The sequence below is a fragment of the Sceloporus occidentalis genome, unplaced genomic scaffold, assembly GCF_023333645.1.
Source record: "Sceloporus occidentalis isolate IW3139 unplaced genomic scaffold, rSceOcc1.0.p SCAF_6, whole genome shotgun sequence".
Classification (NCBI taxonomy): Eukaryota; Metazoa; Chordata; class Lepidosauria; order Squamata; family Phrynosomatidae; genus Sceloporus; species Sceloporus occidentalis.
In genome coordinates this window covers 31,797,804-31,820,268 of record NW_028316986.1, presented here as the reverse complement: position 1 = coordinate 31,820,268, position 22,465 = coordinate 31,797,804, and the positions used below count along the sequence as shown (strand labels likewise).

Here is a 22,465-nt window from a genome sequence, read left to right as displayed (position 1 = left end):
GGAGGGCCGAGCAAGCCACGCCCCTCACCTGAAGTGGGCGTGGCTTCCCTCGGAGGGGAAGTATATATTCTCTCGGGCGCCATTTTGCGGAGAGTTTGTTCAGTCGGTGGGCTGAGTCTGAGGCGAAGGCGGAGCGGTAAGTCCCTCACCTTCCTCAAATGTATGTCAATATATATTAGTATTATATGTCTGTTGGGTTGTACTGTCTTGTTATTAGGGCTGCATCCATATTTGGAGAAATAACCCGGTTTGGCACCGCTATAACTCATTTTTCTGGCTCCAGACTAGGGAACCCTGGGAATTGTAGTTCTGTGAGACACTTAGCCACCTCTGCCATAGAGAGCCCTGGTGCCACGACGAACTACAGTTCCCAGGGTTCCCTAGCATTGCACCTGTGTGGTCAGCCTCTGCCAGACCCTGACCATAGAGCTGCACTGTAGGAGCTGCAAAGGCCTAGAGGAGTGTGCTCTCTAGATCTTTCAGTGCAACCTTTTAGTTAAAGCTGACCATAGAGTTGCACTGGAGGACCTAGATGTTCCTAGAGAGAACGTATTAATCGGATCCACAAATATCAAACCCACGGATATGGAGGGATGAGTGTAATGCTTTTAAGGACAGTCGTCCCTTTGTTTTCGCAAGGGATCTGTTCTGGACGCACACACACCTGCGAAAATGGAAGCTTGCATATATTCAAGCCCCATTGGCTTGAATGGCTATGCGCTCTGGTGTGCGAACCATTTTAACCAGTGGGTCTCACCCCTCCGTGAGTAACTGAGACCACAGAAGACGTCAAGTCGCGAAAACGGAGGGGCAACTGTACTTTTATCTCTAATAAACTGCGCTCATTCCTTGAGACACCGGATCTGGCCAGAGATGTCCCATTCGCAGGGTCATCATGAGTCAAGATAGACTCACAAACAGCTAACAACAATAAACGTGCCGTTTGGACTGATGTAACGCACTCTGCTTGGGCTGCCTTTGCAGAGTGTTTAGAAACTTCAGCTGCTCCAAAGAGCTGCAGCCAGAATGTCAACTGGGGAGGTTGCAGAGACTGCACAGTGCCCCTGTTGAAACAGCTCCACAGGCTGCCAGTTTGTTTCCAGACACAATTCAAAGCCCTGGTTATGACCTATAAAGCTCTACATGGATCAGGTCCAGGCTATTTTGCAGACTGTGCGCCCAAACAGACAGGCCAAAATAAAGCTGCTTCGGGTCACTTTGGAGGTATGCTGTTTAAATGACACACACATCTTAAGAGTCCAGAAGCTGGACTGGAGCATGGCTTTGGCACAGCTTCCTGCCTCTTAGGATGCATGCATCGTTTAAACAGCATACTTCCAAAGTGTCCTGAAGCAGCTTTATTTTGGCCTGTCTGTTTGGGCCCAATATTGACAGGCTAAGCCAGGCTTTTAAAAGAATCTATAAAGAACTGGGGCTGTGGGTCTTGTACTGTTTTAATTTCCTGAGGGCAGGGAACCGTCTAATTAAAAAGACTGTATGTACAGCACTGTGTAAATTTACAGCGCTTTATAAATCAAGGTTAATAATAATAATAATACAGTGTTTCAAAATGCTTTTAATCTTTTTTTTAAACTGTGTTTTATTCTTTAATGAATACATGTAATAGTTCAATTGTATTTTAATATTCACTTTTGTAATTGTGAGCCATCTTTGGGTTCCAATTCTGAGGGGAACAGCAGGATATAAATAGAATAACAATGGTGATATTCTACAGGAAAAATAAATTCAACCTCAACATTAGGAGGAACTTCCTGACAGTAAGGGCTGTTTGACAGTGGAACACACTCCTTCCTCGGAGTGTAGTGGAGTCTCCTTCCTAGGAGGTCAGAGGCTGGATGGCCATCTGTTGGGGATGCTTTGATTGAGAGTTCCTGCATGGCAAGGGGTTGGACTGGATGGCCCTTGTGGTCTCTTCCAGCGCTGTGATTCACCAAGATATCACACCATGGACTGTACAGTATATGCAAATACTGCAAAATCTGAAAAACTCCAAAATCCAAAACACTTCTGGCTCCAAGCATTTCAGATAAGGGAGACTCGGCCGGTGCTGCTGAGTAGGCACCAATAGGATTGCATTGTAAGGCTGTAATTTTGTACCCAGACAACTAGGTACCACTCTAATAGTTCAAGCACTATTGAACTCAGTAGAGCTTGCTTTTTAAGGAGGCACAAATAGAGTTGCCCTGTAAAAGTCCTGTGGCATTTTAAAGGCTTTGCACAGGATTATTACGGGATCAGTTTTCATAGACCATTGTACCAGATTCACAAACCCGCAGGCAGAAGAGTAGAGGATTATAATGAATTAATTAAAAAGACAGATTAAACAGTACTGCCTGTGACAACTGGGGAAGCCTTAAATAAACAAACTGACTGTTCACAGTACCAGTGAAGGGTGATAACACAACTATGGCCCAAAGCAGAAATAATCCAGTCTGAGAACACTTTAACTGCCCTGGGAATGATAGTTTATTGTGATACCAGAGCTCTCTGACCGAGAAGGCTACATGTTTCACAAAATTACAGTTCCCAGAATTCCTTAGCACTGAGCCAAGGCAGTTAAAACGTCTCAAACTGGAATATTTCTGCAGTGTGTCTTGTACCTGAGTTAGCATTGCAAAACATGTTAATTAAATTACCTGCTATATAGGGATAGGCAATTCTGTGCCCTCCACAGGCTTTGGATTACAACTCCCATTACCATAGTCTGTATAGCACTAGTCGGAAGTTACTGCCCAAAAGATGCAGAGTTCACTATGATCCTTTGACACAAAACAGTTATAGCACTATGATTCCATTTTAACTGCCATGGCTCCCTCCTGTGGATGCTGGGGCTTGTAGTTTGGTATAGTTTCATGAGGCATTAGAGCCCTGGTTGAGAATTCTAAATTTGTTGTTATTGTGAGCCTTTTTGCTGTTTCCAATTTATGGAGACCCTGAGGTCAACCTATCATGGAGTTTCCTTGGCAAGATCTGTCCAAAGAAGGTTGCCTTTGCCTTCTTTTGAGGCTGATAGAAGGTGACATCCTTAAGGTCATCCAGTGGATTTCTATGGCTCAGCAGAGATTCAATCCCTGGTCTCTAGAGTTCAAACCGCTACACCATGCTGGGCCTAAGTACCTCTTCCTAAACAGCAAATTCCAGCATTAAATGCTGTGGCATTTAAAGAGGGATCATAGCTCTATAAATGTATAATGCCATAGGGCCCCAGGTTGCTTACCCCCAGCTATGTGAGGAAAAAAAACCCACACTCTCAGTTCAACCTGAGACAACTGGATCAGATGTTCTAAGTCAGCTGTTTGAGACAGATTGAACATGGATTTTCCCACTCATATATAATAAAGCTTCCATCTCCAGTAAAGTGATCTCTGAGTTAAGACCAGATATTATAAGGGTTTAGTCAACCACTAGGAATTTCTGCAGTTTCTGCACAGCCATACCTGTTGAGCATTTGCCACTTATGTAAGAATGGAAATTTTTGCTCTTGAAGACCATGAGGGTAATTCCTCTGTGGAAAGACTGAGAATTTTATCAATTACCTGAAGAAGAAATTGTTAAAGGGTTATATGTTACCCTCTGGACTGGAATTCTTTTCCCCTACTGCAGAGGGTTGGATATGAATCAAGTTTCAGTTCACAAAAGAAAAGAAAAGAACAAAGATTTGGATGTAACAGTGTTATTTCATTTATTCATTTATATCCCACTTTGCCTCTGCCCAGAGTCTAGAGCTCAAGATGCCTTACAAAGATAAAAGCAGATTAAATTAAAAGCACTTAGCAAAATTTAAGTAAAACATACAAACAATTATTGGTAAAATAAATTGAACTTTCTCTTCTGGCAAGCTTATCCAGATGGTTTTTAAATTGTGAATTTTAAATGTGGTTTGTTTTAATATGTGTTTAGCTTATTTGTCCTTTTAAACTGATAAGAATTTTAACTGATGTGGTGTGTCTGTTAATTGGTTGTTGTCCCAGCCTCAATCCATGGGAAGAGGTGGGTAAGAAATAAATATTAATATTGTTGCTGTTATTATTTTTATTATTACCAACACTTTGAATAGCACACTGAAATAGACTGTCAGCCAGTGGAGCTGTTGCATCAAAGGAGCTGAATAGTCTCTGTAGCTGCCCCCAATTATCAATATGGCTGCATCTCTTCTGGCCACCCGAAGTTTCTGAGCAGTTTTCAAACCCATTGCTACAGAATAAAAATATGCACCACATGGCCAGATTAGACATTATGAAGAATGTCCTTTTGTTGTGAAGTGTTGACCATTGATCAGATAGCTGTGGAAAGGGATCAGGTTGTCCTTTGTTAATGGTTTGCAAGTTGAGGCTACATGACCACTGTTACAGATGGTGAAATAACAGACATCCAGAGTCAATAAGAATTCAGAGATTCAGTAAGAGTTGGACTAGATTACCTTTCAAGTTTCTTATAGCTCCATGATTCTAAATGCATTTTATGCCTTGTGAGAGAAGAGCTTTCTTCTTTTCTTCTAATAACCAGGACAGAGAAAAACTGGGAATCCCATCCTTTCCTTTCTCTAGTGAATATTTACATATTCATTTTATGTGTTAAGTTTTCCTCTTTTGCTATTTTTATATACATACTTCAGATCCCTTGCTTAAAATTTCATATTGTACTTAATAGGCAATTCAGCTTTGTGAATGTCTGTTTAATAGGCAACCATGCATTTGACTTCAGTGTACAGTTTAAAACAGACATGCATATTATATTGTCTGAAATGTTTGTGTTTCACCAAAGTGCTACATAATTGTTGGCAGTTTTGTTGATATAACAAAATGTGCTAAGGAATTTATAGAATTAGATTTCAGAGGAACTAATCCATAAATCTCAAGTTTAAAAATGTGGCGTTATTGTTGTTTATTTGCAATAGATGGAACAAGAAGCTGAAGTCCGAATGAATCAAACTGAGTCTGCTCCAGAAAATATAGAAGTGATGGAAACTAAGAAAAGGTGAGACACAATTCTGAAGTTACTGCTGTTGTAACTGTAGGATACAAAGAACCTTATCTTTATTATGTGCATAATCAGGCCTTAATAATTTTGGGAATGGTTCTGTCAAGTATTTTGTTAGATTTTTAGACACGGATGCCTACAGGCACAGTAAGCACCTGTGGTTGTTTTGTGAGGGGGGCAGTGGTGCTAATAGCAGCTCCTTGGGAAGACCTGATTTCACTCAGGGAAACAGGATATATGTGAGGCAGAAGGCTAAACCTCTTTCTTCTACTGCAGTTTCTCCACTGGCTACTTAGTAGGGAAAAAAATAAAATGACATCAGAAGATCTGATCATGGTGCTAATCCCAAATCCTGCTTTTGGCCCTGAGCCAGCATTGAATGCGGATATCCCAAGTGTATTTCATAGGACAAGAATTTGAAAACCAAATTCTTCCAAGCAGTTTTATCAAAAAGTGCCATAATAATTGATTGTGGAAACAAAAAATGGCTCAATCTTATATTTTCTTTTATGTTCAGGGGACCAAGAGGTCGGGGAATAGGCCGAGGTGGCAGAGGACATTCTAGAGGGAAGATGCGAGGTAGAGCACTGAATGGCTTTGGGCCTGTAAGGTAATCCTTGGCATATAAATCGGTAACACATTGTGTATTTGTCTAAGACTAACGTTTTTTTAATCAGTAGTTCTGTGTGTTACTTTAGTTTTTAAATTTCATGTGCATTGATTTCAGAGTGAAATCTTCCTAACTGTCAAGGCCTTAATAAATACAGGGGCTAAATAGACCGCACCTTTGTGCTGTCATTCAGGTGGCTTCAGAGCACAGCATTTTGACACTGCATGGTATGAAGCTGCCAGAAAGCTGGCTTCACGCCGCCTGGCTGTCCATGTGTGGGTTGGCCTCCGGCACTCCCGAGGCAAGCCAGCTTCCATCTGTGGTGGGGCAGAAAAACTGGCTTTTTGCCAGCACAAAAAGGAGCAGCTATTTGCAGCTTCTTGTTGGACTGGCAAAAAAGTGGATTGGAGCAACGGTGTGCGGTTACCACAGCCCCAATCCGGCTTTCTCAGCTGATTTTAAGCTGCTCCTTCGTGATGGTCTGTTTCACCGTATAGTTGCCTTTAAAATTCACTTCCTCTGGTTTTGCATGCTGAAATGGAAGAACATGCACGTCTGTTTTCCTTTTTGAAAGGAACGGGACATACTTGTGTTTTCACATTCCTAGTCTGTAAGAAATAGCTAGGTTAACATGTAACAATGGAGTGAGATGGCATCTTTAAGATGTTCTGGACTGTATTCAAATATTAATGGACAACCAGATAAAAAACAATAACCTTCTGTAATATACAGCTGAATTGAAGTTGCTGGCTTTTTGTGATGCATAAATATTAAGAAAAAATGTCCTGAAAAATTAGAATGAGAATATAATAATTAAAAATGAAATATTAAGGGAGTACAGTGTTACAAGAGCATGCATGTACAGATATTTGAGGTAGCAAATGTTTTCATTCAAATGCTGTCCTTTTGGCTATTGCATCTAGTTCAGTTCTTATTTCCCCACTTTGTATATTCTTTAAGGTAGGAACATCTCAATTAGCAGATGTTTCCCTGTTCATTACTTCTTCAAGACAAATGTTGGTACCAGAGGCAGAAATAACTTGGAAAGAATAGAGATGGCTTCCTACACCACAAAAAAAGAGCAGTTCAACATGTTTCAGTAAACATTTATTTAAGGTGATGGCAAATCTCTGAACAAATCTTGCCAAGAAAACTCCTGATATACCTGATATGGCTTTTCATGGAACTATTTTAACTATACAGTATTGTTAAAACTTAACTATATTATTAACAACTTTTAGATCTGCTCAGTTTTAAATGGATTTTGAAAATGTGGGGTTTATTGCAGACGTGGAATGGGAAGAACGCGCCCATATCCAGATTCAAGAGGTCGAAGAGGAGGACGAGGGGGACCACTTTTCCCACCATCTCCACCCATAAGAGGAATGATGAGACTGCCTTTTCTGCCTCCTCCCCCACGGTTAGTAGTGAGGATGTTTACATGTATATTTTAAATGATGACTCTGTAGTTTCAGCCATGGCTATGGTCTGGGCTTCTTCACCTAACCATGTTTTTCACTTGGGCAATTTATATGAGTTGCAGTATTTGAATTTTCTGCTGGCAGAATTTAAAAGAACCTAGAAAGAATTGAGACTGTGATACACAATGTAACTACGTTTCTAATTTGAATGGTTATTCATGCAACTTCTTCAGAAGGAGGTTTTGTTGTCATTTGGAAGTATATTTAGATGGAAAGAGAATTGTTTAATCCAAGATCATTTAAAAAAATAAATGCAAGAAAAATGTTTTGTTACCAAAGATGGTCAGATGCTGATGACTTCACAGAAATAGGGGAAGTGCTGAATCTTTTCTGGGGATTTTCCATTGAAGAGACAACCCTGCACTTCACAATTTTTGGTTTTTTCCTTCTGGAAGTATAAATTACACAAACCAAACCAATTTGCTTGGGTGTTTTTCAGTGTCAAGAGTGCTCTGTAGGAAAGTTTTAGAGTAGTAATTTTGCCTCAGGTAAATTCTGACCAGATAGTGATCGTCTAGAAAAGTGAGAAGATGGCATGTTTGTATGTCACGTTAAACCCAACTTTGCATGTTATAGACTACAGCACCCATCATTGCTGACCATTGGTAGTGTTTGCTGGGGCTGATGGGAATTGGAATCCAGAACATCTGGAGGGAACCAGGTTGGGGAAGACTGTGCTAAACCATAGTTTAGACCAGGCAAATCTCAGGCTTTTGTGCTCCCCAGGAGAGAGGAATAAGACAGGAATTCTGGAAGCTGCCAAAAATAGGATCTTTTAAATTAAATTTTCTGTACTCTACTTTAAAAAACTTTTTTCTAGGAGGGGAGGGTTGAAAGGTATTCTTTTCAGGATTAGTATTGATTGAACTTTGTTGTTTGACAGATGAGGAGTCTAGCTTCAATGAATATTAAATTGAGAAGTCATTTTTAGAATATTAAAGAACACTATCCTGGTCCTAAGTCAGAGGTGGGGAAAGTTATGTTTATAAGAAATTTAGCACAATTAGCCTAAGACCCCGCACTCCAGTATCAATGACTTTGAATTCACAAGGCATTTTTAAAATGTCCGTAGAAAATTTTCTCCCAATTCTAAGTACAAAAAAAATCTCTCTGAAGCAGGAAGGACAGATGTGTTATTATGTGAGATAATATTTGGTTTAACAGTTAAATAATAACCATCAGCTGGATCTCTCTGTGCAGATATGGAGTTCCTCTTCCCCCTCTTCCTCCACACCCACCACCAGGATTAATGGGCTTCAGGGGCAGACCTCTTCCCCCCAGAGCCAGAGGGATGTTGCCATGGCCACCAGCCCATTTTCCACCTCCAGGAGGGTAAGAATATTTACTTTCCCTATTTAAGCTAATTGTATTTCACACGTACATGTTCTTAGATAAGATTCTTTAAAACCTTTGAAGATAGATTAAGTATCAAACTCAAAGCCATCCATGTGGACTTTAAAACATTAAGATCATTTTGCTAGCATATTTTATCATCTTGGAAGCCTTTTAAATGTGTGGTGGAAGCATATTCCAAATTACAGTGTGGTATTTTAAGTGTAATATTACAAAAGGTATCTCTTTTTGGAAGAGAAAACCAATTACAATCTTGTCCTTTTATACAGCTTTCCCAATGGACCCCGTGCACCTGTCCCTCCGCCACCTGGACGGGGCCAGAGATGGCCTGGGCCGCCAGGTGGCAGATTCTATTAAAGAGGCTTATTCTTTAATTCAGTAACAGGGATGCTTGCTCCTTACCTTGAGACCATTTGCAATGGCTGGACTAAGAACTGCCTGTAAAGCACTATAGAGGGCAAAGAAAACTAATAGAACTCTGACATCCATATTTTTCCAGTAGCCCTTATGCACCAAGTTGGTAAAAGCCATATATTTAAAAACATACCCTAAAGATCTGTGACTCCTTGGATACTTCCAAGCATATCCTCTTCAAAGTCTGGAGTTTGGGAAACTGATACCTGCACACTAAAGTTTTTTTTGTAAAATATCTATCTATCTATCTATCTATATATATATATATATTAAAAATGGGTCAAGCTTTTAATTTGATATTTAGATTGTAAATAATTGAAGTGTGTGCATAAATCTTAAGTTTCAGTAATATGTATTTGTAGCCTCTAAATCTTGTGAACTGTTGTTTCTGTTTGGTTATAGTAATTGCAGCAACATGCTTCATATTGGGAAGGATAATTAACTCTTAACCGCTTAGAGAATTTATATATTGAGCGGTGTCTTAAAAATAAAATATAAATTATTATGTATGATGGCTGGAAATGTAACTAGTACACAAAATGTAATGGAGAAAACAAACTCTGAATGTTAAGTTGTGAACAAAAGAAATTTTATTAATGAACTAAAGTTTATGGGCTTTGTTTTAATTCATTTTAAAATACAGCTTGACCTTTCTGTTTAAATTTCTAATTGTACAGTAATGTATTAGAGTGTATAGCTGAACATTTGACCAATTGTATAATTACAGCTGGCAATGTTACTTACAAAAGGGTATGTTAATATTCACAGTGTACATACTGTTTTAAATTAATACATTGCTGTATATTACATAGTTAACATTCAATTTCATTTTCTTACTTTGCACTGGAAAATACTAAAAATGGAATGTGTAACTTATGTTGCTTGCTGAAATGACAGATAAAACTGTAAAATTCAGAAACAGCACTGTTTAATGTCAAGGATGATCACAGTCTGTAAATTAATTTTTAACACATTCTGCATTCTTTTGTGCTGAGGGCTGAATTAAAACTTTTTTTACCAGTCTGGTGCAGTTGGGGCTTTTTAGTGTGAGCAGTCCTTACATTGGGTCCAAAGTCTGCAAGCAAAGTAAAATAAAACGAAGAAAAGCAATTAATTGAGGTATGAAAGCAACTGGCTTCCAGTTAAGTGAAAGCTAAACAGTTAATTAATTTAATCTAGATAAAAACAGCCACCACCAGACTTTGCATTGGTACTTGTTTGGATCCTTGGTGTCTTTAATTAATTGCAGTGGATAATATTTTAATTTCATATGTTTTCTGGAAAGCGAGCTTTTTTGAACTGTGTATAGTGAGAGATGGGGATTATGGGCCTCCGGATGTTGTTGACAGCAGCTTGTAGCAGCCTTAGGCCAGTGGTAAAAAATGCTGGAAGCTGCAGTACAACAGAATCTGAGGTGCTGCTCAATCCCTGTCCTGGATGTATAATATACAGTTAGAATAGATTTGTTTAGTACTAGTCCATTGGTTAAAATTCTGTTCCACAACCATCTTTTATTTACAACCTTTGTAAGCTTAAAGCATAGAACTTGCTGCTTTAAAACTAGCTAAATTGGTTAATAGTTCATTTGTCTAATGATACTCAATAGTGAAAGAATGATGCTATTGTTATCTTCTGAAGGGTAACATAGTCACCCTTTGAGGCCAGTGGGAGATGGCATGCAGACCTTTGGGAGAGCTTTCATCAAGGCCTTATTTGAGGTGAGAGAGTATTTAAAACATTTTCCACTCAATTATTTCCTTAAGCAAAGTGCACATTCATCTGACTTCAATTCATGTTCTTAGTATATATACACGTGAACAGGCACACAGAGTATTGATATTGTTCGCACTCATGGACCAAGGTTCACAGTTGCCTTATGATGAAGCCAGACCATTTGAAAGGATGCATTGTGTTTAGGTCTAGCAATTTGGCCAAGCACACTGATAGTAGGTCAGGAAAGCACATATCAGACTGTCACAAGGCTTAGTTTTTCACAGATCTGTCAGAAGGTTACATCCCAACCCCACTTCCTTAGGGGCAGTGCATGCCAAACAACAGCACAAAACACTGGTGAGTCTTTTTTTGTACAGGCTGTATCTGGATCTACTTTGATTTTTCTATTACTGAAACATACACTTAGGTACAAAACACACTGCAGAAATAATCCAATTTGATACCACTTTAACTGCCTTGGCTTTATGCTAGGGAATTCTGAGAACTGTAGTTCTGTTAGACCTTTAGCCTTCTCTGTTGGAGAGCTCTGCCACCACAATAAACTACATGTCTCAGGATCCTTAGCATTGAACCAGGACAGTTAAAGACATCTCAAACTGGATTATTTCTGCAGTGTGTTTCGGACCATAGTTGTCTTGCATGAGTGGAAACGCCACTTACAAAGACCAACCCTTGATTTCCCTGTCTTGCTGCCCTGTGCTTGTGCCATCCAGTGCCACTCCAAAGTGTCGACTGACCTCATGGACGTTTTGGGGGTAGCATGGGGATGGGTCTGGAGGAGGGTGCGGCATTTAGATGCCACATGACCAGAAGATGTCTTGAATCCACCCAATCAAACAGCGGTGGCTTCAAGACGTCTTGGGGGTGTGGTGTTTAGACACCACACACCTGGAAGCGCCTTAAACCCAGCCCAAATTGAAGCAGATCTTTTCCCGGCAGATTTGGGCCATGGCATGTGCTTGCCGCAGCCCCAAGGCATCTTGGGTGGGGCAGCTTCAAGCAACCCATTCATGGCCATCTGTTTCACCCTGTAGTTATATGAACAATTCAGGTAACACTTCAGATATGCAAAGCTGCCATGTGGTTTAGGAGTGATTCCATTATGCTCTTGGTCAATATAAGCTGCATAATACTGCTGCATTAATATGTACAGAGTAATGTTTCAATGAAAAAAGTTATTGGCTAACCTTCAACTACTCTGCACAGAGAGATCCAAGACTAGTAACATTTTAGCAGTTCAAATGAATTAGTCTTACACTCAATGTGTAAGTATGGCTGTGCAGACAATCGTTCTCACTTGAGATAGGGCAAATTTTCCACTGGTCCTCAGTTTCAGGGGAAGGCAATGGCAAATCCCCTCTGAAGAACCTTGCCAAGAAAACCCTATGATAGGTTTGCTGTACGTCAAAAATGACTTGGAAGGTGCACATCAATAAAGTAAGGATATTAGCAATTTTTGCATTAAGGAAGAATAGTACACACATGTATGAGGACATGAATATTCTTCCTGAACCCATTCATTTTATACTGTAGAAACCTCAAAATGGCTTCCAAACCTATGTTGGCATTTTCATGTCTCTAGGAGGAAGTTCTGATATTATTACCCCTTCTTGTCTATGAAAATATAAATGTTGAAAGAGCGGCAAATCTTCTCTTGCGTATAAAGTGGAACACATAGATTTGGTGGATCCAGAGGCCAATTTTCTGCCCCAGGCAGAAAAATGAACATTTTTGACCAAGTAATGGGAGTCTGAGTGGGTGCACTTTCACTACCCCAAAGTAGACAGACTGTTCCTTTTACCTTATGCACTACACCTAAACGCAAGCTATGCAGTTATTTAGTGGCAACATTGTTTTTATTTTAGACATGAGAAGAAAGCTTAATTGCCTCACTATATTGCACAAAGGTCCATTGAGTCCTTAGTTACTTTCAGTAGATGCTAACCAGATTCTTCTAGAAGCCCAAAAGCAAAACATGAAGTTAATTTGCCACATCCAGTTTATCCTAAGGAAGTAGTAAGCAAGCAATTGTGCTTTGGTTATCAGGATGAACAGACATTTGAGTCTCCTGGGTTTAGTGTGTGTATGTAAGCCAATTTCAGCAGAGAAACTTCCTTACAGATTGCTTCCTTTCTCCATAAGCATAGTTAACAGAAGTTTCCTTTTTAAAAATTGCAAACATTTTGAGGGAAATGTAGGTCAACCTTTAAAATAGGCTCATGTTGAGTATAAGGGAGAAAACACATTTAAGGAACATATTTTCTGCTGTAATAAATTCTATTGCAGGATCACCTTATTTTGATGGGAAAAAAGTTTGTATCAATAAACATGAAGATAGTAAAGTATGAACTGCCTTTGTGTTTGTCTTACTTACTATGTCAATTATGTGTGTAGGGTACATGAGCACCATTCTCCTGTGGTGCTTCCTTTTTAGTATAGTCCACTGCAGGGCTGTCCGACTGTGGAACACTCTTCCTTGGAGTGTATTGAAGTCTCCTTCCTTAGAGATCTTAAAACAGAGGCTGGATAGCCATCTGTCAGGGATGCTTTGATTTTGTTTTCCTGCATGGCAGGGGATTGGACTGGATGGCCCTTGTGGTCTTTTCCAGCTCTATGATTCTATATCTCAATTCATTTTACCCAGCTAATAATAGATGTAGATATAAATACAGTGCAACTTCTGTTCCTGGACAATCATACAGTACAAAAATGAGTAACTGGTGGGCAAGAAGACATGCTCCAATGAGACAGGTAGAGGAACTGCTGCCCTATCCAGTTTTGCCCAGCAGTTTGTTGCAAATGTTTTGTTGATAGAAAAGAGTACCTTCCAAATTGACACAGTGTTTACAGCTGACTCATTCTGCTGTTGAGAATGTTGCTGAAACATCACATAGGCACTGAAGTATGCACTAGCTGCCCGTATGAATTCACTCATGGTTTGGAACAGCAATCAAGAAAGGGGGCAGTCATGTTTTATCACTTTCTTCTGAGCCAAAGCTTTCAATAGAGATATTTAGGTACTCATTTTCACTTTGCATTGGGGTGATGATGTGACCAATTCATGTAGCAAACTCCCTTTTATGTTCTACCAAAATGGAACCTTCCTCACCCCACCAATACCTACCACATTTTTGTATCCTAGTAACCTTAATCTAGTTGCTAAGAAACAGTTTACACAAAGAAGAGCCATTTGATTTTATTCCCTTTTAGAAGATTTATCCCCTATTTCATGTATATTAATGGTATGGTTTATAGATATACAAGGAAAAATGTTTAAGCCAGGCTGACAGTCTGTTTAACTCTAGCTTATCATGCATAGTATTGCAACCTGAATGCCTTTTCCAGAAAAAAACAACAACCTCCCAAGGCATCACAGAGTCCTGGAATTGGCTCTTAAGAAATTAAAGCCCTTTAGAAGGCAGTCTCATTTCCTGAAAGTGAAGCTCACTGAATTGAAAGTAAGTTATATGTATGATGGTACTGTTTAATGAACTAAAACAGATACTGACTTCTCTATCTGTAAAATGGGAATAGTAATATATTGCAAAGCTGATAGAGCTTGGGAAAAAAAGCTTAATAAAATATTAGACAGATTGGTTTGTACCCTGATTAAAAATATTACTGTAGGCTTCTGATTGTTTTTAAACATCCTGTGGTTATTAGTAAGCTCTATGTGGGAGATGAGCATCTGCTCACGGTTGCCCTAATTAAGACAAGCACTTTGGCACAGCTTGGTCTTGCACTTCCCCTTTAGCAGGAAAGAAAATGAACAGCTTAGAAGTAAAAATCAGCTTAAGATTACTGTGCCAACAGCTTGGTTATTTCACAGTGCCAGGTTCTTAACCCCAATTCTTTAAGAGCAGCTGACTTTATTGATAGTTACATTCCCATTTGATCTCTGAATTGGTGGATAAGCAATACACAAATGTCACATATCCTGCAAAAAATCTTCCTTTCACTTGGACGAAAGGGAAATTCTACGTTTCAAGTTATGTATTTGGAACATACACTACTAAGCACTCATTGTTATCGGACCAGAATAAAAAGTGCCTAACTCAATGGTTCTCAGCCTTCCTCATACAGTGACCTTTTAATATAGTTCCTCATGTTGTGGTGATCCCCAGCCATAAAATCATTCCTAAAGCCATTGGGAATATGTTTTTCCAATGGTCTTAGGGGACCCCTGTGAAAGGGTCATTTGACCCCTAAGGGGATTGCGACCCACAGGTTGAGAACAACTGAATTTAAAACATTCAAAACACTAGAAATGGAGGCAGGCAAAGGATTGAAGTAGATGTCCTGTTTTCTTCCTGCAAATCCCGGCCCCAAATGTTTCTGCAGACATACAGTCCTATAACAGTTTAAAACTTGATAGCAATAGCAAGTACATTTCTATACCACTTATCAGTGCACCTAAGCACTCCCTTAGCGGTTTATAAAGTGTAAGCTAATTGCCCCCAACAATCTGGGTACTCATTTTAGCGACCTCGGAAAGATGCAAGCCTGAGTCGAGCTTGAGCCCTTTTGCTAGTATTGAACTCACAACTTTGTGGTTTGTGAGTGAGCGGCTGCAGTACAGGAAGTTGCTTCAAGCTTGTATCTATGTTATAGTGCCTGTCCACAAAGCTAGTTTTGTAAGCTACAAATAGAATGAATGTATATCAACGGCACTGGAAGACAGCTGCCCTTGTGTGTGAAGGAAAGTCAAGGAAAACAAAAGTTACTCCCATGCGTAACTACTACCAAACTACTGAAGTGCACCAACTTGTACATTTCATTAACTGTTCTGAATTTTTAAACACATTATTTATAACAGCCTCAAATACTGTGAGGCTTATAATATGATCCTCACAATAGCAGAAATATTTTGGTAACACTTTCCTCAGAAATTCTGTAGAAAAGGCCTGAGCAATTAATATTATTAGTCTTAGATTACTGAAAATTATGAAAGGAAGTATTTTCAAACATTATAAATCACTTGAACTTAGAATTTATAAAATAGTTTTTCATTTAAGTTCCAGCTTAAACAAATCATGACATAAGTGTACATAACACACTTATATCTACTTACTTCCATCTCTTCTGAACAATCATATCTTGGGAGTTCCAATTACAAAAATGTGGTCAAGAAAAGGTTTCTTAAAACCAGAGTGGTACAGACTATTTTCAAACTCAAAACAGGACTTTCATAATAAGACCGTTACATTCCATTTATGGTTCTAACATAAAATGTAGGTGGAACGTCCGCAGACCAGGTATGTTATGATTTAGCTGCTGTTTCTTCTATTTCAGGCAGTGTGTCCCAAACAGGTGTCTGAATATGTTCAGGAAGCCTTTCTAATCTGGTCTGAAAACAAACAGAAATGTACATCAGTAATTTTGTACCACAACAGTTCATCAGTTGTCTTAACACTTTCTACTGCAGTCCTTGTTTATGTAAATTATATTCTTAAAATCCAAAACATATATGGGATTTTGCACAGATGGAGGATTTCAGCAGAAAAAAGAAACCCTTTGATTCATGATTAAAACAAGACTTAAGACTCTGTCACATATTCTACATGAAGACTCAACTGTGTCAGGTTAACGATAAACTTATTAACACTATGAACCTTTTTAAGTTTTCTCAATGCCCTTCTTCTACATTATCATATCACTGTTGTTATTGATTTGTTATTTTGTTATTAATAACTGTTAAGATGATCATTGCTGCTTTTAAATGTTGACATTTTATATAACCCCTGAAGTGTAATACAGTAAAATTTGGCCAAAAAACAAAACTCTGTCACATTTTTATACTGCAGAGTTAAAAATACAGTTAAATACCTTTTTTACTTCCATGGCGACCCCTTCGGGTAAATTCCGTTGAATATATTCCAGGTATACACTGGCTGTGCTGCCAGTTAAATGCTTTAACTGAAACAATAGAAATGTTTTAGTTTTCAGGTAACAATGGCATATATGTCAACATAAGAGATCTGTAGCACGCATACGAGTTTGTCAGCTTGTGCAACTGAGCATTGCCTTTATCCATTTAATAACTTTGAGAATAGTAACTCTAGAGTCAGAAAATTAATGGGCTGAATATAGTTCTCAGGCTATTTGCTGCCTGCTAGAAGTTTAGTATTTTAGACAGAAGAGAGTGTGCGTGTGCACATAGTCACATGCACAGATAAAAGGAATCCCTGTTCTTAAAGCAGAGCTAGATAACTGGAGTCATCCTGATGCTGGACTCCAGTTCCCACCAGCACACATCAGCACGGTCAGTGATGACTGATTTGGTTGCTAGACAGTTCATAGGGCAAGGTAATCCAACAACACTGAAGATGGGGACAGAAGGTTCCTCATCCTGACATACACACTTCTGACTTTTTTTTGAAAAAGCTTCTCACCTCCACATATCGATAATGCGTCCTCATTTCATACTGAACTCTGTGCTTCTTATAAATGTGAACAGATTTCAGAAGTGTGAATCGCTCTATCTTCCTTCGAGGTTCTTCTCTAAGAGATAAAGTAATCTTTATTGAAATATCTGTCTCTGTACACCATTTATTTCTGAAAATAAACTTATTTGTTATCAATAATGAAGCGGGGAGGGGATTGAATTGGGGAGCCAGATGGGATTGCTGTTTTGTTGCTCAGATCCGAGAGAAACAAATCCTTGGACCTGAGAAGTGGTCAAGGGAAAACCTATAATCAGTAATTTTTTGGCTGTCATCAAGAACTTTCATTCATAATTTAAAACAAAACTGAAAACACAAATTTAACCCCTCATCTATAATATAAGCTCCTGGTAGGAAAAAGAGGACTGATATAACATCGTATAATGCATATCTTAAGAAAAATTGCACTCATGGCCGAAATGCTTCTTTTCAAGGTGTTTGTGAAAGAAAGAAGTAATGGTTTGACACCTCAATATTTGGAAGGCGTGACTCTCCCTGTCTGCCTACCCAAAGGCTGAGGTCTCATGGAGGGACACTCCTGTGTTACAGAAGTGAGGAGAGGGTAACTTGGAAGTGTGGCACCCAGTTATGGAATGACTTCTGCTTGGAAGCATGACTGTCACTAACACTGACTTTATTCATGCATCAAGTAAAAACATGTCTGTTTACAAAAGCCTTTAGGCCCTAACTGTTTGTTTATGTGCATAGTTTTAACCTGATTTTTAAAATCTTACAGGTTTGTTAAATAAATAAATGTATATTTATTTAACGTATTTTTACTGTTGAATTGTTTTAATCTCTTTATATTGAGTTTACTTGTATGTTGCCCTAAGATTTCAAAATATAGAGCATGATATAAATAAATAGACATGTTATTAAATTCAAAAGGACTTTTGAGTTAAATATACAAGATAATCTCTACCCTCAGGGATATTAAATTACTATTCAATTCAAAAACCAGTTTCACAGAGATAACAGCTACATGTCCCCCTCTTTTTCTTTTACTTCTGGCCGATAAATTTACAAGAGGTCTGGTACAACTTATTAACCATAAGGAACCTGATTTAATAGCCCCTGTTTCCAAAGTCTGAATCAGGAAGTCCAAACTGTTCTTTGCTATTCTGACTAAAACTTATAGAAGATGAGGTGAATTTCACTGGGAAATCAATATTCTGGATTCTTGTCAGCCCAGAAGGTATGTTTTTGGAATGATAATGGCTAGAATACTGTTGGTGAACATTGGAAAGAGGTGTTGTGGTTCCTCATAGCAGACGAATTCTGGGAGGGATGAATTGGATCAGTGTTTATGCTATCTAATGTGAGGGGTCCCCCAATATACTAGGGACCAGTATTATATTTGTAGCCACTGGTTACAAACTGTTTGTTCCTGGAAACTCCCAGACTAGCAACCATTGGCTCACAGAGCACAACTTTGAGTACCACTGGCAACCAACTGTGGCACAGGTAATTCCTCCCCCCGCCCCCCTTTTCTTTGCTACTAGTATTCCCAGGCTGTATTCTTCTTGCTGCTGTGGTTGTCTTTATGTCCGTTAACCTACCAGTGGAACTAAGAAGATTTGGGTCAATGGAATTACTAGGGTTGGAAGCACAGACTGAAGTTAAGCAGTACTTCAACCACAGGTCAGCCAAGCTGTTTCAAAAAGGAGATTTTAGGAAAGCTGGGCAAATGCAAAGGTAAATACAGTAAAGTCTCGATTATCCGACATAAACGGGACCGACTGATTGTCGGATGACCAAAAATATCGGATAATCCAATGAGGTTTCCCTCTGCTTGAAGGGAGCTCAGCAGAGGTCCCTTCCAGCCGAGGGAAAGCAAGCTGCTGGGGAGGGGACTGGGCCAAGGCCAGAGTCTTCTCCTCAGCGGCCTGGCTTCCCTCAGCTTGAAAGGAGCTCCGTGGAGCTCCCTTCCAGCTGAGGGAAAGCTAGCGGTGGCGGGGCTTGGCCCCTTCCCTCCCCAGGGAGTCCTTGGGCTCCCTTGGGAGGGGAGGCAAGCCGCGGAGGACAAGCTTGGGCCGAGGACACAGCCTCTTTGAGGAGGCTGCGTCCTCAGCTCTTTCCTGTCCTCCGTGGCTGCGGAGGACAAGCCACGCTGAGCACCCGGGTCTTTCCTCCCCTCGAACGGACTCCTGAGAGTCTGTTCGGGGAGAGGAAAGAGAAGATGGGAGGGAGAGGCCTTGGCATGGGCCTAGACCTCTCTTTCCCAGGCCTACCCTCTCCCTCAGTGGGCTCTCTGGCCAGCCCTCTTCCCGGACCTCCCCTTTACTCCAAAGGGCTCTTCGGAGTCCTTTGAGGGGAAGGGAAGGGAGGCAGGGCAGGGCAGGACTCGGTGAAGGTAAGTAGGGAACGAGGGAGAGAAGAGGGAGGCGAGGGGCGTCGAATAATCCAGAGTGTCGGTTAACCGAGACTCTACTGTAGTACTTACACTTTTTCAACTGAGAGTCCAAGTTCTTTAGCAGCAAGCACCATGAAATACTCATAACTGTCCAACACAGTTTTGTCATGACCTTTAACAAGAACAGCTAGTCTCTTGTATAGTGTATCTGGTTCATCTGAAATAGATACCTACATGGGTAAGCAATGAGAAATAAGAAGATCAATATACACGAGACAACATTGCAACATGCTGTTTTTTTAATATCTAATTATAGGTTATTCCTTTCAGATTAAGAAGGGAGATATGCTGTTACAGCCACAACATATTTTAAACGCATCCAAACATGCATCCCAGGTCCATTTAGATTGTTTAAGGAAATGTTCTTAAGTTATTGGCAACATACAGCAAGTTCAAAACTTCTCAAACATACCAGCGTGTTCCCCTTGGGCTGTTGAATATCTGTGTGGGCCCCTGAAAGCTGAAACCACATCAGGGGGTTGTTTCTGAAAAAGGGAGCAAGAATGATTATTTCAATGATAATACATGGGCAGGAGCATTAGGCTCCAATCCCATAGAAACCGGAGTGGGAATGAGCCCCACTGAACTTAGAGGACCTTACTATTAAATAGATGTGGGCTTCACTGATACAGCTTCAAGAAATAAACTTACTGGAGAAAGTTATGTTGCTTTAGTGGAGCTCTGCTTCTTAGAAGGAAATCCTCTTGCCCCTAGAAAAGCAAGAATTAAATAGCTGGTACATTACAGGATCTATGCTAATGTTATCATCCATCAAGCACAATGGCTTTGCAGAATTAGCCTCAACACGCAGTGCCTAAAAGTACACAAAACATTGGAAGACAATTTGGAGAGGAAGGGAATTCACACGCAGAGCATCTACACTAGAAGCAATGCAGTGTGACACCTCTGTAACTGCCATGGCTCCATCCTACAAAATCCTATGATCTGCACTTTTGTGAGATGTCAGCATTCAACCAGAGAATGCTACAGATTTTGTTAAAACTACAAATCCCAGGACTGTGGGATGGAGCCACAGCCCTTAAAGTGGTGTCAAACTGCATCACTTAAGTGTAGCTGCACCCACAGAGGGAGATATGCACAAATTCCATGATGATAAAAGCTAGCCCATGTCTGCTGGTTGCCCCTTCATTTGATTCTGGGATCCCTCTCCATGGACGTTATTCAGATCCCTTATGTACCCATCCCATTGCGCTACACACCCTCCTGTGGCCTCCATGCATTCAGATCCAAATGGGCTGCTGCTGATACATCCAGATGAAATAACCTGCTTCCCCACGAGGTCAGTTTTCCCGCCCCATTGCCTCCTGCCAGGGTTAATGTGTCCTTGCTGTTTTGCTATCTGCAGCTGCAGTGGAAGCTGCAAACAATAGTAAGGGTATGATGTGTAGCTGGTTCCCAAGGGAACAATGGCAGGGAAGTGGTTAGAGATTTGCAGTCCACATTATATGATATAGAATCATAGAGTTTGAAGAGATGCAAGGGCCACCCAGTCCAGCCTCCTTCTGCCATGCAGGAACTCTCCATCAAAGCATCCCCGACAGATGGCCATCCAGCCTCTGTTTAAAGACCTCTAAGGAAGGAGACTCCGCCACTTACTTACAGCCCTTGCTTTCAGGAAGCTCCTCCTAATATTGAGGTGGAATCTCTTTCCCTGCAGCTTGCATCCATTGCTCCAGATCCTGTTCTCTGGAGCAGCAGAAAACAAGCTCGCTCCCTCCTGAAGCCATGAGCACCAAAGTGGTTTATTATTATTATTATTATTATTATTGTTATTACTATTCTTATTCCCCTTGATGATCCTCCAGGGTCCCCTGCCCCTTGCCACCATTTGGGAAGACAGAGGCTGCTTAGCTGGAGGAACGGGGCAGCTGCCAGGTCGCCCAGGGAACCCAGGAGTCCTCCTGCACTGCAGAAATAACGCGCTTTGGCCCCGTTTCACAGCCGCGATTCAGTCCTCCCCTGGCGCTTGTAGTTTGGCGACAAACTGCATCATCCCAGCCGCCCAGCTGCCCTGGCAGCGGTTTCCGTCTTGGACTGTGGCTCGGGGCTGCAATTACCTGCCACAAGCGCCTCAAGAAACTCATCCCCCTCTGCGCCGCCATTTGGTCCCCCGCTTTTAGCGTCACTTCCTGTCACAGGGAACCATAGAGCGCCACTTCCGGCGAGGGCTAGAGCGGCAAGGCTCTTTTGCGTGGCCGCGGGGTCTCCGCCTTAGTCTGGAACTAAGCCAGGAGCAAGTCTAGCCTTCGCCCTCTAGAGGGAAAGAGGGAGCACTGCGCCCGTTTCACTCTTCTGCCACTTTCTACAGTCTCTCTCTCTCTCTGTTTGTGTATCTATATCTATACATTTAGATATAGATATAGATATAATGTATAATAATATGTAATATATTATATACATTGTAATATTATATATATATATATGTGCGCACACACCATTCCAGCATTATAATCGCTTTCACTTTTCTCATGTCACTTTATATTTAATAACACTATATATATACACACATCATATAATATACATATATATGTAGATTGTATTATATACACACACACACCATTGCAGCAGTATAATTGCTTCTTTTCGTGTCACTTTATATATATATTTATATATTATCACTATATATTTATACATATACACACATTGTATAATATACATATACATTGTATTGTGTATATATATATACATACACACACCATTGCAGTATAATTGCATCCACTTTTTTCTTGTCAATATATATATATATATATGAATACACACACACCTACATATATATATAAAATACATTAAATTGTATAATATATATTGTATGGTGTGTGTGTAGTTATAATATATACATGTAAAGTGAAAAAGTGGATGCAATACTGCTGCAATGATATACATATATTTGTGTGTGTGTATGTGTATGCATACACACACAGTGTGGAAAGTGACACAAGAAAGAAGTGGATGTGATGATACTGCTGCAATGGCTGTACTGTTGAAAGTGACACAA

General features: G+C 40.1%; 2 protein-coding genes across 6 annotated transcripts; one reads left to right on the top strand and one right to left on the bottom strand.

Annotated features, from left to right (window-relative positions):
- Positions 1–52: 52 nt before the first annotated feature.
- Positions 53–15,296, top strand: LOC149310575 (uncharacterized). Of its 3 annotated transcripts, none has more exons than XM_089529225.1 (6): positions 53–136; positions 4,919–4,998; positions 5,519–5,611; positions 6,900–7,031; positions 8,293–8,424; positions 8,715–15,296. In XM_089529225.1, the coding sequence occupies exons 2-6, from the start codon at positions 4,919–4,921 to the stop codon at positions 8,800–8,802; spliced, it is 525 nt and encodes a 174-aa protein (XP_089385351.1). In that variant the 5' UTR covers positions 53–136; the 3' UTR covers positions 8,803–15,296. The 3 variants fall into 3 exon arrangements, with proteins under 3 accessions (XP_089385351.1, XP_089385352.1, XP_089385350.1); XM_089529226.1 differs by having other exon boundaries at positions 61–160; positions 10,498–15,296; XM_089529224.1 differs by having other exon boundaries at positions 62–160.
- Positions 9,427–21,616, bottom strand: LOC149310574 (small ribosomal subunit protein uS10m-like). 3 transcript variants are annotated; one of them, XM_089529223.1, is made up of 8 exons: positions 21,528–21,616; positions 20,101–20,159; positions 19,862–19,934; positions 19,480–19,619; positions 16,986–17,094; positions 16,420–16,509; positions 15,665–15,940; positions 9,427–9,934 (listed from the first exon to the last, which is right to left on the bottom strand). In XM_089529223.1, exons 1-7 carry the CDS (start codon positions 21,570–21,572, stop codon positions 15,854–15,856), a joined length of 603 nt encoding a protein of 200 aa, XP_089385349.1. In that variant the 5' UTR covers positions 21,573–21,616; the 3' UTR covers positions 9,427–9,934; positions 15,665–15,853. The 3 variants fall into 3 exon arrangements, with proteins under 3 accessions (XP_089385349.1, XP_089385347.1, XP_089385348.1); XM_089529221.1 differs by lacking the exon at positions 21,528–21,616 and adding an exon at positions 21,071–21,508; XM_089529222.1 differs by lacking the exons at positions 9,427–9,934; positions 21,528–21,616 and adding an exon at positions 21,071–21,508 and having other exon boundaries at positions 13,774–15,940.
- Positions 21,617–22,465: the final 849 nt, after the last annotated feature.

Coding starts and splice junctions, on each gene's coding strand:
- LOC149310574 (XM_089529221.1), bottom strand. CDS start 21,298: ATGGTGGCAAGGGGCAGGGGACCCTGGAGGATCATCAAGGGGAATAAG. Junction 20,160..21,070: donor GCTTCCTGAAAGCAAGGGCT/GTAAGTAAGTGG, acceptor TTGCTTTTCTAG/GGGCAAGAGGATTTCCTTCT. Junction 17,095..19,479: donor GGACTCTCAGTTGAAAAAGT/GTAAGTACTACA, acceptor TTTATCTCTTAG/AGAAGAACCTCGAAGGAAGA.
- LOC149310575 (XM_089529225.1), top strand. CDS start 4,919: ATGGAACAAGAAGCTGAAGTCCGAATGAATCAAACTGAGTCTGCTCCA. Junction 4,999..5,518: donor GTGATGGAAACTAAGAAAAG/GTGAGACACAAT, acceptor TTTTATGTTCAG/GGGACCAAGAGGTCGGGGAA. Junction 5,612..6,899: donor AATGGCTTTGGGCCTGTAAG/GTAATCCTTGGC, acceptor GGTTTATTGCAG/ACGTGGAATGGGAAGAACGC.